At 44.7% G+C, this 20,389-nt stretch overlaps 1 protein-coding gene across 2 annotated transcripts in view; it reads right to left on the reverse strand.

The window, feature by feature from the left end:
- The window catches only part of CHRM4 (cholinergic receptor muscarinic 4), a 55,961-nt gene extending 36,670 nt beyond the window's left edge, over positions 1-19,291 (reverse strand). The window contains exon 1 of one of the 2 annotated variants that reach the window (XM_069965350.1): positions 19,194-19,291. In XM_069965350.1, coding sequence (XP_069821451.1) covers positions 19,194-19,233 — 40 coding nt within the window. In that variant the 5' untranslated portion in view covers positions 19,234-19,291. Of the gene's footprint in view, positions 1-18,608; positions 18,685-19,193 lie in introns of those variants that run through there. The other variant, XM_069965351.1, reaches the window with a different exon arrangement.
- Positions 19,292-20,389: the final 1,098 nt, after the last annotated feature.

Here is a 20,389-nt window from a genome sequence, read left to right on the forward strand (position 1 = left end):
GTCGTAGGTTTACCACAATGTACATTACATACGGCCACTTCCTTCTCTGTAATCTGATGAACTAATGTGTAATAATGGAAATAATTATAATTATATATATATATAATGCATAGGATGGGTGATAATAGGTATATGCTGGCACTCCTACTGATTATAAGAAGAAGGGGCATGAGGGCACCAAGGAGCTGTTTGTATGGAGCAGCGGTCCATGTAAAGTCTATAGAGCTGAGCAATGTGGTTAGGATCTAATGATTGGAGGGGGTCCCAAGGATCATACATTTACCTATATGCGCACTGTCAGAAAATAATGTTAAAGGGATAGTTCAGCAAAAAAAAAAAAAAAGACTTTGAAATCAACTGGTGCCAGAAAGTTCCAGAAACTTGTAAATTATGTCTTCTAAAAAATCTCCAGTCTTCCAGTACTTATCAGCTGATATATGTCCTGCAGTAAGTAGTGTATTCTTTCAAGTTAAACACAGTACTCTGTGCTGCCACCTCTATCCATGTCAGGAACTGTCCAGAACAGTAGCAAATCCCCATAGAAAACTTCTACTGCTCTCAAGACTGGAAAGAATACACCACTTGCAGGACATACAGCAGCTGATAAGTACTGGACTTGAGATTTTTTTAATCACTTTCTGGCACCAGTTCATTTGAAAGGATTTTTTTGCTGAAGTACCCCTTTAAAGCGAATTTACCATCAGGTACAGCAATTTAAAAAAAAATACTCTGTTGGCACAGCGTGGTGATCCCAGTGGCACGGTCTTTTTTTTTAAATGCTGCAAGCCTCCATCAATAGGGCCATGTCATCAAGAGGAGAGGCAGTTGGGGGTCTCCGGGCCCGCCTCCAGTGCATAGAGCCGGCCGGTGAACAAAAACAAAGATGGTGTTCAGTACGGGTACGGGGCGGCATTTTGAAAAAAGGACTGTGACACCGGGATCATCATACTGGCAGCGACAGGGTACTGTAAAAAAAAAAATGCTGTGCCTGATGGTACATTTGCTTTAAATCGCCAGGGGAGGTGATATACTACATCTACACACGCTCAGTCCATTTGGTCTTTAGTAACAGCAACAAAGGAGACCAAATGCAGGAAGTGATGTCCGCTGTCCCTTTGCCCTGCACAGACTGGCCCAGTGAAGATGAATGCTGATTGGCCCAGCAGGCGTGCATGCGCCTGTACACTGCTGCAACGAAGTAAACTAATGGTACTTTTACACGGTGCGATAATTCGCCCGATCGCACGATTAACGATTTTGAATGAACAATGTTTTTTTTATAACGATCAGCGTTTAGACGGAACGATACATCGTACGGAAAATTCGCTATGCAATCGTTTTGCGATCGTTTAAGCCTATCTCACACATAGGGGAAATCGTTGAAAGAATGTTTACACTGAACAATCTGCGATTTTTTTGCGAACGATCAACGATGATTTGTGAACATGTTGAAAGATCAAAATGAACGATTTTATGCTCGTCGTTTGCTCGTTCGCTGCGTTTACACGTACGATTATCGTTCGAATTTGACCGTTATCGTGCAAAAACGAACGATCAATCGTCCCATGTAAAAGTACCATAACTGATGATAAAGGCCCAGACAGTGAAATGGAGAAGCACAAGGAGCACCAAATGGACCGCTACAATGGCGAAATTTAAATAAAAAACAACAGAATACAAACGACACGCATCAACTATATATTTGCTCTGTTTTTTTTTGTTTGTTTGTTTTTATGGTCACTGTTGTTCAAACTTTGCATAAATAAATAGTACAAATGAAGGAGAAGCTTTGTAATATATCTTATCAGAGAAAATAGCTCTTTTCTCCTCTTACCAGACTATTCCTCCTAAACTTTCATTCACTCTGAAAAGACAGCTCATTTCCATCCTGAATTTATAAGACAGACTACTAGCTCAAGAGATCAAGTTACATTCAGCCCATACAGGTTTATGGAGAGGGGCAAGTAGTAAGTTGGGTGGGGGAGTTAGGGCTCTATTCCATCGGACGATTATCGTTCAGATTATCGTTAAATCATTCAAATCTAAACGATAATCGGTCGGTTGAAATGCAGTTAACGATTAACGACCGAACAAGAAATCGTTGATCGTTTTATAAGACCTGGACCTATTTTTATCGTTGCTCGTTCGCAAAATGTTCGCAAATCGTTCGCATTGAATAAGATGTTGTTTGGTCGTTCGCAGTAGATACGAACGCAATAGCGAAGAAAAAACAAATATGATCATAAGTAACGATTATCATTTTATGGAAATGAGTGAACATTTTCAGGTCTTTCGCAATAGCGGTCGTTTGAGATTGTTAATCGTTAACAATTATGCGAACAATAATCGTCCGGTGGAATAGGGCCCTTAGAGACTGCAAAAAGACAACACAATAGCTTGCTTATAAGTATTGGATCTCACCCCAGGGACTGATTTAGAGCTTGATTGCCGAGGGCCCTTCTTACAAGTAGGGATTGTCCGAGTGCACTCCCTAGGTTGAGCTGATCAAATTTACAAGTAGATACTTATGTTATTGTCTGTATGGCTATGAAGTGCGGCGTTCCTTTAAGAAGCAGATGCCGTACAATGTGATGCTGATCAGGGCATGCTCTGATAAATTCAATTTGTTCCTGTAGTTTGTCTGTATTTATAGTGCTGACATAATGTATAAACCGAGGGCTGCCTGATAACTAATCATTATGTGTAATTATATTTTATACCACTGCAAACTGCACGAACCATAGCACCCAAAATTACCCCTCATTCACACACACGCTTCATTCCCAGCCTAATTTACCAGCTATTTTCTTGTTGCAGTAATCTGGGATTAATTCACTTGTTCATGTTGAACAACAGGATACAACAAGCTGGCCGGCCTTAAAGGGGACCCGTCAGAAGGTCCCTTATTTTCACAGGAACTGAATATAAACCTGACAGCATTACTCTTTTCCAAATGGGCATCCACTTCCCCTGCAGAGAACTGAAGAGAGGCAGACGCCCAGGATCAGGTGAACGCACTGAATGGAAGAACCCCATTTTGGCTTTGCAGTCAAGGTTTAATGCCTTTTATTGGAAAAAAAAAAAAACAACAGGTATTTTTTTAGGATAAGCAGTCACATGTGTCTGTACATTAGGGGTAGCACTATTTCTGACCAGTATATAACCAGTACATGGAGTTTTTCAACAGTTTTCTCCATAACAGGCTTCATCTTTAGTTCTCAGTTTTCCCTACCTAGTGAGTGTAGACTAGCTGCTCCTATACACTTCACACAATAGAAGAGATGATCCTGCTCCCCTATATGTCCACACCACACTGTCAGGAGGAGCAGCAGCATGGAGGACATTAGAAAGCAGTACTAAGCAGTGTAAGCTGTGAATCCAGCATTGGATGAGATATAACATTAACTACAAGCTTCTGTAGTCTCTCATTTTGTCTCTATTTGCTTCTGCCTCTAGCTACTCCGCCTCCACTTTCCATAGAATTCAATGGGCAACTGCAACCTAATCACTAATCTGCCTAATGTTCGGGAGGGTAAGAAGGAGCCTGATAATGTAGCCATGGCTGCCCAGTTATCACTTGCATTCCAGGTCACATCCACAGTGATTATACCCAATGGCACCTGTGTCTTAGTCCTGTTCTTTACATGATGCCAATATAGCTACAGGATATACAGTTTAATAAACTAAAAGTGCAGGGCTGCAAAGTGCCAAGTCTACTGACTACTGGAGCTCCCAGCTCCTGGGGTCCTGCTGGTAATATGCCATAGTAGTGCAGACGACAGATTTGTACTAGTAACTGACTCTATAATAGAAGCTTATTAGTCTAATGAAGTACTAGCCCCGTAATGTCACTTCAAATGAGCATAACTGAGGGGCTTTTCACAGAAATGTGAATGAATAAATGATACATACTTAAAGGGAACCTGCCATCACTTTCATGCTGCCTGAACCACCATTATCTAGGGGATCCCCAGTGTCTTCTTCTTGCCCCACAAGCCTTAATTAATAGATCTATTCCTGTGAAGGTATAGAGAGCGATCTATCAAGACCAGTGGGGTAGGAAAAGACACCAGGGACCACCAAGATAACTCGGGGTTCAGGCAGCATGAAGGTGATGACACATTGTATAGATAGGACAATCCCTACAAACTCTCTATTATGGTAATAATTGGTGGATTCTCATTATAGGAACACCTCTAGTAGTCTGAGCAACCAGACGCTGCAAAAAGTACTCCATGTAGTATGCATGCCTGTACATTTCTCCCAAGAGGCAGTTTGTCTTTGTGGATAGCCGCCAGTAGGTACTGTCCCTTGTAGATAACCCCCCCCCCTTCCCGTAGGTAATTCCCCACCTGTAGAGAACCCCAGTAGGTGGTTTCCCCCTATAGATAGCCCCCAGTAGGTAGTTTCCCCTGTAGATAGGTATTCCCCCATAGATAGTCCCCAGTAGGTAGTTTCCCCCCATAGATAGCCCTGAGTAAGTAGTTATCCCCCTACTAGGTAGCCTTGCTCTGTAGATAGCCCCTAGTAAGAAGTTTCAACCTGTAGATAGCCCTCAGTAGGTAGTGGTAGTAGTAGGTAGTAGCCCATAATAGGTTGTTACCTACCTGTAAATAACTTTTAGTAGGTAGTTTTTCACCTTATAGATAGCATCCAGTAGGTATTTTACACCCCCCCCCCCCATATAGCCCTCAGTAGGTAGTTTCCCCCTGTAGATAGACCCTAGTAGATAGCTTTCCACTGTATATAGCCTCTAGTAGGCAGTTTCCCCCTGCAGGTAGCCCTCAGTAGGTAGTTTCACCTTGTGGATAGCTCCTCCTTAGGTAGTTTCCCCCTGTATATAGCCCCTCCTTAGGTAGCTTCCCCCTGTATATAGCCCCAGTAGATAGTTTTCCCCTGTACATAGCCCCCAGTAAGTAATTTGCCATTGTAGATAGCCTCCCGTAGTTAGTTCCCCCTTGTAGATAGCCCCAAGTAGGTTGTTCCCCCTGTAGATAGCATAGTTGGCAATTTCCCCCTGTAGCCCCCTGTAGGTAGTGTCCCCTCTGTGATAACTCTCATTAGGTGCGCTTGAGCGCTTTCACTAGCAGCCGGCAGTGTTGTCGTTTGGCTGGTCTCCCTGAGTTCAGCAATCTGTTTCTTTCATGGCTCTATTAGGCATTGCTCCCACCTAGCCAGAATCCTGCTCCAGACTGATGAGGGGCAACACCCCGAAACAGCTGTATGTGGATGGTTACCTAGCCTTGGTTTATCCCTTGTCATTACATTGACTTATAGGGCCACTTAATATGGTGGTTTTGGTGGTTTCCTAACAGGAGCTGCCCCTTGGCCGGGTCCTTCCCGGAGAGATATCTGGCTAGTCCTGTGTTTTGAGACTCTTCAATAAGGTCCATAGGCTCTTCTTTTGCATATTCACGTTTCCCAGGGGGCAATGCACCTAGGACTTCACTGCATTGAGCTCTTTCACTAGCAGCCGGCAGTGTTGTCGTTTGGCTGGTCTCCCTGAGTTCAGCAATCTGTTTCTTTCATAACCCCCATTAGGTAATATCCCCCTGTGCATAGCCCTTAGTAGGTAATTTCCCTGTGCAGATAGCTCTTAGTAGGTAGTTTCCCCCTGTAAAAGTGCCCTTGATTTCAGAGCGCTATACAAGCGATAGGGTTAAACAAACAGGAACATTACAAGATCAAAAAGACATAGCCCCTAGTAGGTAGTTACCCCTGTAGATAGCCCTAGTAGGTAGTTTTCCCCTGTAGATAGCTATTAGTAAGTAGTGTCTCCATGTAGATAGGTATTTGTAGGTAGTTTTTCCATTTAGATAGCTATTAGTAGGTAGTTTCTCCATGTAGATAGCTATTAGTAGGTAGTTTCTCCATGTAGATAGCTATTAGTAGGTAGTTTCTCCATGTAGATAGCTATTAGTAGGTAGTTTCTCCATGTAGATAGGTATAAGTAGGTAGTTTCTCCATGTAGATAGCTATTAGTAGGTAGTGTCTCCATGTAGATAGCTATTAGTAGGTAGTTTCTCCATGTAGATAGCTATTAGTAGGTAGTTTCTCCATGTAGATAGCTATTAGTAGGTAGTTTTTCCATTTAGATAGCTATTAGTAGGTAGTTTCTCCATTTAGATAGCTATTAGTAGGTAGTTTCTCCATGTAGATAGCTATTAGTAGGTAGTTTCTCCATGTAGATAGCTATTAGTAGGTAGTTTTTCCATTTAGATAGCTATTAGTAGGTAGTTTCTCCATGTAGATAGCTATTAGTAGGTAGTTTCTCCATGTAGATAGCTATTAGTAGGTAGTTTCTCCATGTAGATAGGTATAAGTAGGTAGTTTCTCCATGTAGATAGCTATTAGTAGGTAGTGTCTCCATGTAGATAGCTATTAGTAGGTAGTTTCTCCATGTAGATAGCTATTAGTAGGTAGTTTCTCTATGTAGATAGGTATTAGTAGGTAGTTTCTCTATGTAGATAGCTATTAGTAGGTAGTTTCTCCATTTAGATAGCTATTAGTAGGTAGTGTCTCCATTTAGATAGCTATTAGTAGGTAGTTTCTCTATGTAGATAGCTATTAGTAGGTAGTTTCTCTATGTAGATAGCTATTAGTAGGTAGTGTCTCCATGTAGATAGGTATTAGTAGGTAGTTTCTCTATGTAGATAGGTATTAGTAGGTAGTTTCTCCATTTAGATAGCTATTAGTAGGTAGTTTCTCCATTTAGATAGCTATTAGTAGGTAGTTTCTCTATGTAGATAGGTATTAGTAGGTAGTTTCTCCATTTAGATAGCTATTAGTAGGTAGTGTCTCCATGTAGATAGGTATTAGTAGGTAGTTTCTCCATGTAGATAGCTATTAGTAGGTAGTTTCTCCATGTAGATAGCTATTAGTAGGTAGTTTTCCCCTGTAGATGATGCTAAAAAAAACCACCAACATTTGCGATAAGCACGCCCTCCAAGTGCCCCAATGTGTAGAGCACAGCTGGTCCATTAATAACTGATCCTTTTAGTATGAGAGAAGTAAACCATGAGGCACGAGGACATCGGGCTCGCTGTCTAGACCAAATGCAATTGGCTTTAAAGTAGATGGACCTCTTCATACTAATGACCAATGACACTTTATTAGGCAGCCCTGTGTGTATTATGTATATGCCCCTTGTATCCTAAACCTTTAGTGTGCACCTCCCCGGCTGACCGCATAGGAATGTAATCCGTCTTCACTTGCAGATTGCCACAAATAATGCGATTGCCATGCACGCTGCGCTGTCAGGAGACATGTAATGCAATTCCCCTGCACTTCATGTAAGGTCTGTCCACATGTAATGAAATTATTCTGTACTCTCTCAGTCAGCCCACATATAATGCAATTCTCCTTCACCATCTCAGATGTCTTCACATATAATGCAATTCCATAACTATTTAACCTATGTTAACACGTTATGCTACACTGCCTTATCCTCACCCACAGACAATGTCTTGTACGCCTAGCCACATATAGGGCAAGTGTCTGCATTGTCTTATATCTGAGTTACTGCAAAACTACACCATCTTCTCATACCTGTCCATATCCAGCTCTGCTACATCCTCTCATATCAGTCCATAACCAGCTCTGCTACATCATCCAGCTCTGCTACATCCTCTCAGACCTGTCCATATCCAGCTCTGCTACATCTTCTCAGATCTTTCCATAACCAGCTCTGCTACATCTTCTCAGATCTGTCCATATCCAGCTCTGCTACATCTTCTCAGATCTGTCCATATCCAGCTCTACTACATCCTCTCATATCAATCCATAACCAGCTCTGCTACATCATCCAGCTTTGCTACATCCTCTCAGACCTGTCCATATCCAGCTCTGCTACATCTTCTCAGATCTTTCCATAACCAGCTCTGCTACATCTTCTCAGATCTGTCCATATCCAGCTCTGCTACATCTTCTCAGATCTGTCCATATCCAGCTCTACTACATCCTCTCATATCAGTCCATATCCAGCTCTACTACATCCTCTCATATCAATCCATAACCAGCTCTGCTACATCATCCAGCTTTGCTACATCCTCTCAGACCTGTCCCTGTCCAGCTCTGCTACATCTTCTCAGATCTGTTCATAACCAGCTCTGCTACATCCTCTCAGAAATGTCTATATCCAGCTCTTCCACATCTTCTCAGATCTGTCCACAAGCTCTGCTGCATCTTCCGAGATCTCTTTATAACCAGCTCTGCTACATCTCCTCAGACCTGTTCATAGCTAACTTCTTGTTACATCCTCTCAGATTTGTCTTTAACCAACTCTGCTATATATTCTCAAACCTGTTAACAGCCAGCTCTGCTACATCTTCTCAGATCTGTCCATAACCAGCTCTGCTACATCTTCTCAGATCTGTCCATAACCAGCTCTGCTACATCTTCTCAGATCTGTCCATAACCAGCTCTGCTACATCTTCTCAGATCTATTCATAACCAGCTCTGCTACATCTTCTCAAATCTGTCCATAACCAGCTCTGCTACATCTTCTCAGATCTGTCCATAACCAACTCTGTCACATCTTCTGAGACCTGTCCATATCCAGCTCTGTCACATCTTCTTAGACCTGTCCATTACCAGCTCTGCTACATCTTCTTAGATCTGTTCATAACCAGCTCTGCTACATCTTCTCAGATCTGTTCATAACCAGCTCTGCTACATCTTCTGAGACCTGTCCATATCCAGCTCTGTCACATCTTCTGAGACCTGTCCATAACCAGCTCTGCTACATCTTCTGAGACCTGTACATATCCAGCTCTGTCACATCTTCTGAGACCTGTCCATAACCAGCCCTGCACATCTTCTCAGATCTGTTCATAACCAGCTCTGCTACATCTTCTGAGACCTGTCCATAACCAGCTCTGTCACATCTTCTGAGACCTGTCCATAACCAGCTCTGTCACATCTTCTCAGATCTGTTCATAACCAGCTCTGCTACATCTTCTGAGACCTGTCCATAACCAACTCTGTCACATCTTCTGAGACCTGTCCATAACCAGCTCTGCTACATATTCTGAGACCTGTACATAACCAGCTCTGCTACATCGTTTTAGTGCTATGTTTACACACCAGATCGTTCAATAAAAACGTCTGTCATTCTCATGATGTGTGACCATAGGCTGCAACTGTACACATATAACGGACGTATATATAAGAGTCTTCATCAACTTAATTCCCCCCCAAAACCTTCCAAGACAGGATTCTATAAATGCATTGTACTCCATGCTCCAGAACTCCACCTGTAAGGCCTTGCTCCCAGTGCAGTTTTGGGGTTGGCTTATAATATGTACGCCAAAACTGCACTGTGTGAACAGACGTTTATCCCAGGTCTCCTGCACCTTCTAACACTTGTCCACATATCACACAGACAGGCGTCATCTCCTCATTCCTCACATCATTTACTTCTTCCCAGCTTTTCTTATATGGACTAAGATTTTCCAAACTCTTTAGCGTTCTTACTAACTAAAGCACGACTCTCCGGAATGTTCTAAGAACATATTACATATTACATATTGTCTGATAATATATAGTATATACACCCACCATCTTCTCTATCACTGCACAATCCTATAGCATCTTCCCTTACTATATGTATCTCTTCTCCAGCTACTCCTATGTGTTCCTTATCCTCTTACTCCTATATGTGATATAATTCTCCAGGCTCTCCTCTTACATTCCTATAGGTGACCCCTGGCCCCTTACCTCTATATGTGATACAATTCTCCAGGCTCTCCTCTTACCTCCCTATAGGTGACCCCTGGCCCCTTACCCCTATATGTGATATAATTCTCCAGGCTCTCCTCTTACCTCCCTATAGGTGACCCCTGGCCCCTTACCCCTATATGTGATATCATTATCCAGGCTCTCCTCTTACCTTCCTATATGTGACCCCTGGCCCTTACCCCTATATGTGATATAATTCTCCAGGCTCTCCTCTTACCTTCCTATAGGTGACCCCTGGCCCCTTACCTCTACATGTGATATAATTCTCCAGGCTCTCCTTCCTATAGGTGACCCCTGGCCCCTTACTCCTATATGTGATATCATTCTCCAGGCTCTCCTTCCTATAGGTGACCCCCTGGCCCCTTACCTCTACATGTGATATAATTCTCCAGGCTCTCCTTCCTATAGGTGACCCCTGGCCCCTTACTCCTATATGTGATATCATTCTCCAGGCTCTCCTCTTACCTCCCTATAGGTGACCCCTGGCCCCTTACTCCTATGTGATATAATTCTCCAGGCTCTCCTCTTACCTTCCTATAGGTGACCCCCTAGCCCCTTACCCCTATATGTGATATCATTCTCCAGGTTCTCCTTCCTATAGATGACCCCCTAGCCCCTTACCCCTATAAGTGATATAATTCTCCAGGCTCTCCTTCCTATAGATGACCCCCTAGCCCCTTACCCCTATAAGTGATATAATTCTCCAGGCTCTCCTTCCTATAGGTGACCCCCTAGCCCCTTACCCCTATATGTGATATAATTTTCCAGGCTCTCCTCTTACCTTCTTATAGGTGACCCCTGGCCCCTTACTACTATATATGATATAATTCTCCAGGCTCTCCTCTTACCTCCCTATAGGTGACCCCTGGCCCCTTACCCCTATATGTGATACAATTCTCAATGATCTCCTCTTACCTTCCTATAGGTGACCCCTGGCCCCTTACCCCTATATGTGATACAATTCTCCAGGCTCTCCTCTTACCTCCCTATATGTGACCCCTGGCCCCTTACCCCTATATGTGATATAATTCTCCAGGCTCTCCTTCCTATAGGTGACCCCTAGCCCCTTACCTCTATATGTGATATAATTCTCCAGGCTCTCCTCTTACCTTCCTATAGGTGACCCCTGGCCCCTTACCCCTATATGTGATATAATTCTCCAGGCTCTCCTCTTACCTTCCTATAGGTGACCCCTGGCCCCTTACCTCTACATGTGATATAATTCTCCAGGCTCTCCTTCCTATAGGTGACCCCTGGCCCCTTACTCCTATATGTGATATCATTCTCCAGGCTCTCTTTCCTATAGGTGACCCCCCTAGCCCCTTACCCCTATATGTGATATAATTCTCCAGGCTCTCTTTCCTATAGGTGACCCCCTAGCCCCTTACCCCTATATGTGATATAATTCTCCAGGCTCTCTTTCCTATAGGTGACCCCTGGCCCCTTACCCCTATATGTGATATAATTCTTCAGGCTCTCCTCCCTATAGGTGACCCCTAGCCCCTTACCTCTATATGTGATATTCTCCAGGCTCTCCTTCCTATAGGTCACCCCTGGCCCCTTACCCCTATATGTGATATCATTCTCCAGGCTCTCCTCTTACCTCCCTATAGGTCACCCCTGGCCCCTTACTCCTATATGTGATATAATTCTCCAGGCTCTTCTCTTACCTTCCTATAGGTGACCCCTGGCCCTTACCCCTATATGTGATATAATTCTCCAGGCTCTCCTCTTACCTTCTTATAGGTGACCCCTGGCCCCTTACCCCTATATGTGATATAATTCTCCAGGCTCTCCTCTTACCTTCCTATAGGTGACCCCTGGCCCTTACCCCTATATGTGATATAATTCTCCAGGCTCTCCTCTTACCTTCCTATAGGTGACCCCTGGCCCCTTACCCCTATATGTGATATAATTCTCCAGGCTCTCCTCTTACCTTCCTATAGGTCACCCCTGGCCCCTTACCTCTACATGTGATATAATTCTCCAGGCTCTCCTTCCTATAGGTCACCCCTGGCCCCTTACTCCTATATGTTATATAATTCTCCAGGCTCTCCTCTTACCTTCCTATAGGTGACCCCTGGCCCTTACCCCTATATGTGATATAATTCTCCAGGCTCTCCTCTTACCTTCCTATAGGTGACCCCTGGCCCTTACCCCTATATGTGATATAATTCTCCAGGCTCTCCTTCCTATAGGTGACCCCTAGCCCCTTACCTCTATATGTGATATAATTCTCCAGGCTCTCCTCTTACCTTCCTATAGATGACCCCTGGCCCCTTACCCCTATATGTGATATAATTCTCCAGGCTCTCCTCTTGGGATCCTATTACACTGAGTGATTTTTAACGATTAACAACTAACGATAAACGAATGCAAACAAGATTGTTTATCGTTCAACATATTACACAGAACGATAATTGTTAGCTACGATCGTTACTATGATCGTTTATTCCTTCTGATCCCAGCAAAACAATGAACACTGAACGATTAGTGAAAAAACGTGGAACTTTAGCGAACGAATGTGGAATTACAGCGAACGGTTAACTATAATTTTAGGTTCAGATCTAAATAAACGATGAACAACATACAAACGATTTTTCGATCGTTGCCTGCAATTGCACGGAACGATTATGGTTAAATTCGAGCGATTTTTCGCACGATAATCATCCCGTGTAATATGGCCCTTACCTTCTTATAGGTGACCTCTGGCCCCTTACTCCTATATGTGATATTCTCCAGGCTCTCCTCCCTATAGGTGACCCCTGGCCCCTTACCCCTATATGTGATATAATTCTCCAGGCTCTCCTCTTACCTTCCTATAGGTGACCCCTGGCCCCTTACGGCTGTGATCACATATTATTATCCCAATGTTATCACTTCCGGCACAACTTCCCTCCTATATGTCATTTCCCAGTGGTCGCTATATAGATTATTTCTTCTGAACTAGTCCCCATATAACTCCAGACCCTGCTGTATATTAGACATATCTCTCTATAACACTATGTTCTTTATCAGGGACACTTCTCTATAACACTATGCTCTGTATCAGGGATACCTCTCTATATAACACTGTGCTCTGTATCAGGGATACCTCTCTATAACACCATGCTCTGTATCAGGGATACCTCTCTATATAACACTGTGCTCTGTATCAGGGTTACCTCTCTATAACACCATGCTCTGTATCAGGGATACCTCTCTATAACACTGTGCTCTGTATCAGGGATACCTCTCTATAACACCATGCTCTGTATCAGGGATACCTCTCTATATAACACTGTGCTCTGTATCAGGGTTACCTCTCTATAACACCATGCTCTGTATCAGGGATACCCTTTCTATACCACTGTGCTCTGTATCAGGGATACCTCTCTATAACACTGGGCTCTGTATATTAGGGATACCTCTCTATATAACACCATGCTCTGTATCAGGGATACCTCTCTATATAACACTGTGCTCTGTATCAGGGATATCTCTCTATAACACTATGCTCTGTGTCAGGGATACCTCTCTATATAACACTGTGCTCTGTATCAGGGATACCTCTCTATAACACCATGCTCTGTATCAGGGATACCTCTCTATATAACACTGTGCTCTGTATCAGGGATACCTCTCTATAACACCATGCTCTGTATCAGGGATACCTCTCTATATAACACTGTGCTCTGTATCAGGGATACCTCTCTATAACACCATGCTCTGTATCAGGGATACCCTTTCTATACCACTGTGCTCTGTATCAGGGATACCTCTCTATAACACTGGGCTCTGTATATTAGGGATACCTCTCTATAACACTATGCTCTGTATCAGGGATACCTCTCTATAACACCATGCTCTGTATCAGGGATACCTCTCTATATAACACCATGCTCTGTATCAGGGATACCTCTCTATATAACACCATGCTCTGTATCAGGGATACCTCTCTATAACACTATGCTCTGTGTCAGGGATACCTCTCTATAACACTATGCTCTGTATCAGGGATACCTCTCTATAACACTATGCTCTGTATCAGGGATACCTCTCTATAACACTGTGCTCTGTATCAGGGATACCTCTCTATAACACTATGCTCTGTATCAGGGATACCTCTCTATAACACCATGCTCTGTATCAGGGATACCTCTCTATACCACTGTGCTCTGTATCAGGGAAATCTCTCTATACCACTGTGCTCTGTATCAGGGATACCTCTCTATAACACCATGCTCTGTATCAGGGATACCTCTCTATAACAACATGCTCTGTATCAGGGATACCTCTCTATAACACCATGCTCTGTATCAGGGATACCTCTCTATAACACTGTGCTCTGTATCAGGGATACCTCTCTATATAACACTGTGCTCTGTATCAGGGATACCTCTCTATATAACACTGTGCTCTGTATCAGGGATACCTCTCTATAACGTTGTGCTCTGTATCAGGGATACCTCTCTATAACACCATACTCTGTATCAGGGATACCTCTCTATAACACTGTGCTCTGTATCAGGGATAACTCTCTATAACACTGTGCTCTGTATCAGGGATACCTCTCTATAACACTGTGCTCTGTATCAGGGATACCTCTCTATAACAATATGCTCTGTATCAGGGATACCTCTCTATACCACTGTGCTCTGTATCAGGGATACCTCTCTCTCTATAACAATATGCTCTGTATCAGGGACATCTCTCTATAACACTGTGCTCTGTATCAGGGATACCTCTCTATAAAACTATGCTCTGTATCAGGGACACCTCTCTATAACACTGTGCTCTGTATCAGGGACACCTCTCTATAACACGGTGCTCTGTATCAGGGATACCTCTCTATAACACTGGGCTCTGTATCAGGGATACCTCTCTATAACACTGTGCTCTGCATCAGGGATACCTCTCTATAACACTGGGCTCTGTATCAGGGAAACCTCTCTATACCACTGTGCTGTATATCAGGGATACCTCTCTATAACAATATGCTCTGTATCAGGGATACCTCTCTATAACAATATGCTCTGTATCAAGGATACCTCTCTATACCACTGTGCTCTGTATCAGGGATACCTCTCTATAACACCATGCTCAGTATCAGGGATACCTCTCTATATAACACTGTGCTCTGTATCAGGGATACCTCTCTATAACACCATGCTCTGTATCAGGAATACCTCTATATAACACTGTGCTCTGTATCAGGGATACCTCTCTATAACACTGTGCTCTGTATCAGGGATACCTCTCTATTACACACTATGCTCTGCATCAGGGATACCTCTCTATATAACACTGTGCTCTGCATCAAGGACACCTCTCTATAACACACTATGCTCTGTATCAGGGATACCTCTCTATAACACTGTGCTCTGTATCAGGGACACCTCTCTAACACACTATGCTCTGTATCAGGGATACCTCTCTATAACACTATGCTCTGGATCTGGGATACCTCTCTATAACACCATGCTCTGTATCAGGGATACCTCTCTATTACACCATGCTCTGTATCAGGGATACCTCTCTATTACACTGTGCAATGTATCAGGGATACCTCTCTATTACACTGTGCACTGTATCAGGGATATCTCTCTATATAACACTGTGCTCTGTATCAGGGATACCTCTCTATAACACCATGCTCTGTATCAGGGATACCTCTCACTATAACACTGTGCTCTGTATCAGGGATACCTCTCTATACCACTGTGCTCCGTATCAGGGACACCTCTCTATAACACACTGTGCTTTGTATCAGGGATAACTCTCTATAACACTGTGCTCTGTATCAGGGATACCTCTCTATAACACTATGCACTGTATCAGGGATACCTCTCTATAACACTTTGCTCTGTATCAGGGATACCTCTCTATAACACCATGCTCTGTATCAGGGATACCTCTCTATAACACTGTGCTCTGTATCAGGGATACCTCTCTATAACGCTGTGCTCTGTATCAGGGATACCTCTCTATAACACTGTGCTCTGTATCAGGGATACCTCTCTATAACACTGTGCTCTGTATCAGGGGCACCTCTCTATAACACTGTGCTCTGTATCAGGGATACCTCTCTATAACAATATGCTCTGTATCAGGGATACCTCTCTATATAACACTGTGCTCTGTATCAGGGATACCTCTCTATAACACTGTGCTCTGTATCAGGGATACCTCTCTATAACACCATGCTCTGTATCAGGGATACCTCTCTATAACACTGTGCTCTGTATCAGGGATACCTCTCTATAACGCTGTGCTCTGTATCAGGGATACCTCTCTATAACACTGTGCTCTGTATTAGGGATACCTCTTTATAACACCATGCTCTGTATCAGGGATACCTCTCTATAACGCTGTGCTCTGTATCAGGGATACCTCTCTATAACACTGTGCTCTGTATCAGGGATACCTCTCTATAACACTGGGCTCTGTATCAGGGATATCTCTCTATAACACTGTGCTCTGTATCAGGGATACCTCTTTATAACACCATGCTCTGTATCAGGGATACCTCTCTATAACACCATGCTCTGTATCAGGGATACCTCTCTATAACGCTGTGCTCTGTATCAGGGATATCTCTCTATAACACTGTGCTCTGTATCAGGGATACCTCTTTATAACACTGTGCTCTGTATCAGGGACACCTCTCTATAACACTGTGCTCTGTTTTAGGGATACCTCTCTATAACACTGTGCTCCGTATCAGGGATACCTCTCTATAACACTGTGCTCTGTATCAGGGATACCTCTCTATAATACCATGCTCTGTATCAGGGATACCTCTCTATACCACTGTGCTCTGTATCAGGGATACCTCTTTATATACCACTGTGCTCTGTATCAGGGATACCTCTCTATAACACTATGCTCTGTATCAGGGATACCTCTCTATAACACTATGCTCTGTATCAGGGATACCTCTCTATTACACCATGCTCTGTATCAGGGATACCTCTGTATAACAGTTTGCTCTGTATCAGGGATACCTCTCTATAACACTGTGCTCTGTATCAGGGATACCTCTCTATAACACTGTTCTCTGTATCAGGGATACCTCTGTATATAACACTGTGCTCTGTATCAGGGATACCTCTCTATAACACCATGCTCTGTGTCAGGGATACCTCTCTATAACACTGTGCTCTGTATCAGGGTTACCTCTCTATAACACCATGCTCTGTATCAGGGATACCCTTTCTATACCACTGTGCTCTGTATCAGGGATACCTCTCTATAACACTGGGCTCTGTATATTAGGGATACCTCTCTATATAACACCATGCTCTGTATCAGGGATACCTCTCTATATAACACTGTGCTCTGTATCAGGGATACCTCTCTATAACACCATGCTCTGTATCAGGGATACCCTTTCTATACCACTGTGCTCTGTATCAGGGATACCTCTCTATAACACCATGCTCTGTATCAGGGATACCTCTCTATATAACACTGTGCTCTGTATCAGGGTTACCTCTCTATAACACCATGCTCTGTATCAGGGATACCTCTCATTATAACACTGTGCTCTGTATCAGGGATACCTCTCTATAACACTGTGCTCTGTATCAGGGATACCTTTCTATATAACACCATGCTCTGTATCAGGGATACCTCTCTATAACACCATGCTCTGTATCAGGGATACCTCTCTATAACACTGTGCTCTGTATCAGGGATACCTCTCTATAACACTGTGCTCTGTATCAGGGATACCTCTCTATATAACACTGTGCTCTGTATCAGGGATACCTCTCTATAACACCATGCTCTGTATCAGGGATACCTCTATATACCACTGTGCTCTGTATCAGGGATACCTCTATATACCACTGTGCTCTGTATCAGGGATACCTCTCTATAACACCATGCTCTGTATCAGGGATACCTCTCTATAACACCATGCTCTGTATCAGGGATACCTTTCTATATAACACCATGCTCTATATCCGGGATACCTCTCTCATACAGATGTAGCAGAGCTGAGTATCTTCCTCACACTATGAGGTTGCAGCATGTGTATTATTTCGGAGACCTCAGCCTATAATACCCACAGATAACACATGGTCCTGTCTGGTGCCAAGCGACAAACTCAGCCCTGCTATTCTAATACCTCTGTAGTCATGTGACCTTCCACGCCGATTACTTACAATCAATACCAACATCCCCCTTATGTTCCGGGATATGTGTGGCGTCTCTTTCTCCATCGCCTTGGCTTCCATTGAGACTCATTGCGTGAGCCCCCCGCCGTATCTTAGCACAGCCCCCCCTTATATCACACCAACTTCTCACTTTACTGTAGCTACAGATTAAGTGTTAGAAAATCCCCCACTTACCGTCTGAGCTCCTACAGGGCGCCCCTTACACTGGCAGCATCATATACTGGTGTAGCAGAGCTGGGCACAATGATATCACCCATAAGGCAGTCGTTTACCTTGCTATGTGGGATGACAAACTCAGCTCTGCTGCACCTGCCCCTCCGCTAACACAGTTCCCTTCACCCAGGGCAAGGATTCATTGTGCAGCCTTGTTGGCGTCCCCCCTCCATACGCCATGGACCTCCACCCCTGCACGCCATGTTCTGGGATCAGGAGATGCTGACCTGGTATGCCCACCTACAGCTGCCCACCCCCATGCTATAGAAACAAGGCATCTATTCCAGTCCTCTTATGAATCATTACAATCATGAGCGCAGCTCTGGGGTACATCTAAGTATAGCATGCAGCTCCCCTGTGCATTGATACCCCAACCAGGAGAGAGGCGGTGTGTACGGCATCCATGTGGCAGGGGCTACGACTGTCTAACACGTCCCCCAATGTCCCCGAATGTCCCCAAATGGGGGTACTATTAAGCATTTAGTGCACTGTAACCTGGTATCACCCCAATCATGGCTGATATGGGGACTGGGCTTCATTTTCTCCAGGTGGGGGGGCTGCAGCGCCTGTCCTTCATATGCCAATGGCTATGATCATTGGGGTCACCATGGCGATCACTGGGGGTCACCATGACGATCACTGGGGTCATCATAGCCATCACTGGGGTCACCATAGCCATCACTGGGGTCACCATGGCGATCATCACAGTCACCATGGCAATTATGGGGGTCACCATGGCGATCCATAGGGTCATCACAAAGATCATCGGGATCATCATGCCGATTTATCGGGGTCACTGGCGTCCGTACGTCCCATAGCTTGTCAGATTTTCCATAATGCCATGGGATTATCGGCCATGATGGCGGCTATCCCAGTGACTACCGCTGGGGTCTGGGTCAGTGGTATCTGCACAGGTCAGAAACTTTAGCGGAGATTTTATTATTTTGTGCCCCTCTAAACACCAAGCCAATTGGTTGCAAACTTCCCATTGGGGGACATGCAGATAACATGCAGATAATCCCATTAGTGAGGAGACCCCCTTTGGTGTAGGGGCCCCTATAACTCTAGCAGTGCACTTACCTGTGTCCTCCCAGGGGACGGCCCCTCCCTCGGAGCTCATGGTGCCTCTCTAAGCCGAGTGTGCTCGCAGTGCAGCCCCCTCCTCATTCCTCCTCAGTCCGGACATCCCGCATCGTGTTCGGAGAACTCCCGGCTCCCACCCGCTCCCCCCGAGCTCCGCGCGCAGACTGTCCCCCACCCCCGGCCGGCCGGGGCTAAGCATCCGTGACGTCACAGCCAGCCCACCAATCACGGCGCGGTCCCCGGCTCAGCATCCACCTGGCTGCATCTGGCGGCGGGGCGCGACACCCCTTCACTGCCGGAGCGGCGCGATGTACTGGGGGCTGAGCCTCCTCCACAGGTGAAGGAATGTGAGGGAGCCACGGCGGCTGCTTAGTTATATACAACACTGAACACGTATTATAGGTGCAAACCCATTGTATGGGGAGGGTGAGAACGCTAGGGCTCTAGTCACACACGGCTTGTGGAACGTTCCTCACATTTTTTAGTCAAAATATGTTCACACAGACAAAAATCAGCCTCAATATCTGCAGTTTTCACCTCCCATTAACTTTAATAGGAGCCTCACATTAAAGGGGTTATCCAGCGCTACAAAAACATGGCCACTTTTCCCCCTCTCTTGTCTCCAGATTGGGTGCGGTTTCAAACTCAACTGAAGACAAGAGGGGAAAAGTGGCCATGTTTTGGAAGCTGGATAACCCTTTTAAGTGCAACTTTCTTCCATGGAAGTTAAAGGGACTCTCCACTTTGGACAGTCCCTTGATAGCAAGCATATTACCAAGGGACTTTATGTTGGGACCCCTGAGGATCAGCTGTAATCTGTGGAGAATCCTGGCAGTGTCTCTGCAGCGCCACCACTGGGCAATGGAAACATTACACGACGTCCATTCATACCAATGGGCTGTGTGTAAACTGCAGGACAGGTCAGGTCCTCCAGAGAGGGAGACGCTCTTTATATCTGCTGTTTAAGGCCCTATTTCACGGGTTGTTTAGAGGAGCAAACGAGCGCTCTTAGCGCTCGTTTGCTCCTCGTTCCCCGCTCGCTGCCGCAGCTATTCAACGCGGCTGCAGCGAGCGGGTGAGTGCGGGAGGGGCGGCGGGGAGCTGCGGGGGGAATGCCCGGGTGATCGCTGATCGTCCGGGCAGCCCATAGGATACAGCAGCGTCTGCTGCCGATGCTCCTATTCAACGGAGCG

This window comes from Dendropsophus ebraccatus, chromosome 4 (assembly GCF_027789765.1).
Source record: "Dendropsophus ebraccatus isolate aDenEbr1 chromosome 4, aDenEbr1.pat, whole genome shotgun sequence".
Lineage (NCBI taxonomy): Eukaryota > Metazoa > Chordata > Amphibia > Anura > Hylidae > Dendropsophus > Dendropsophus ebraccatus.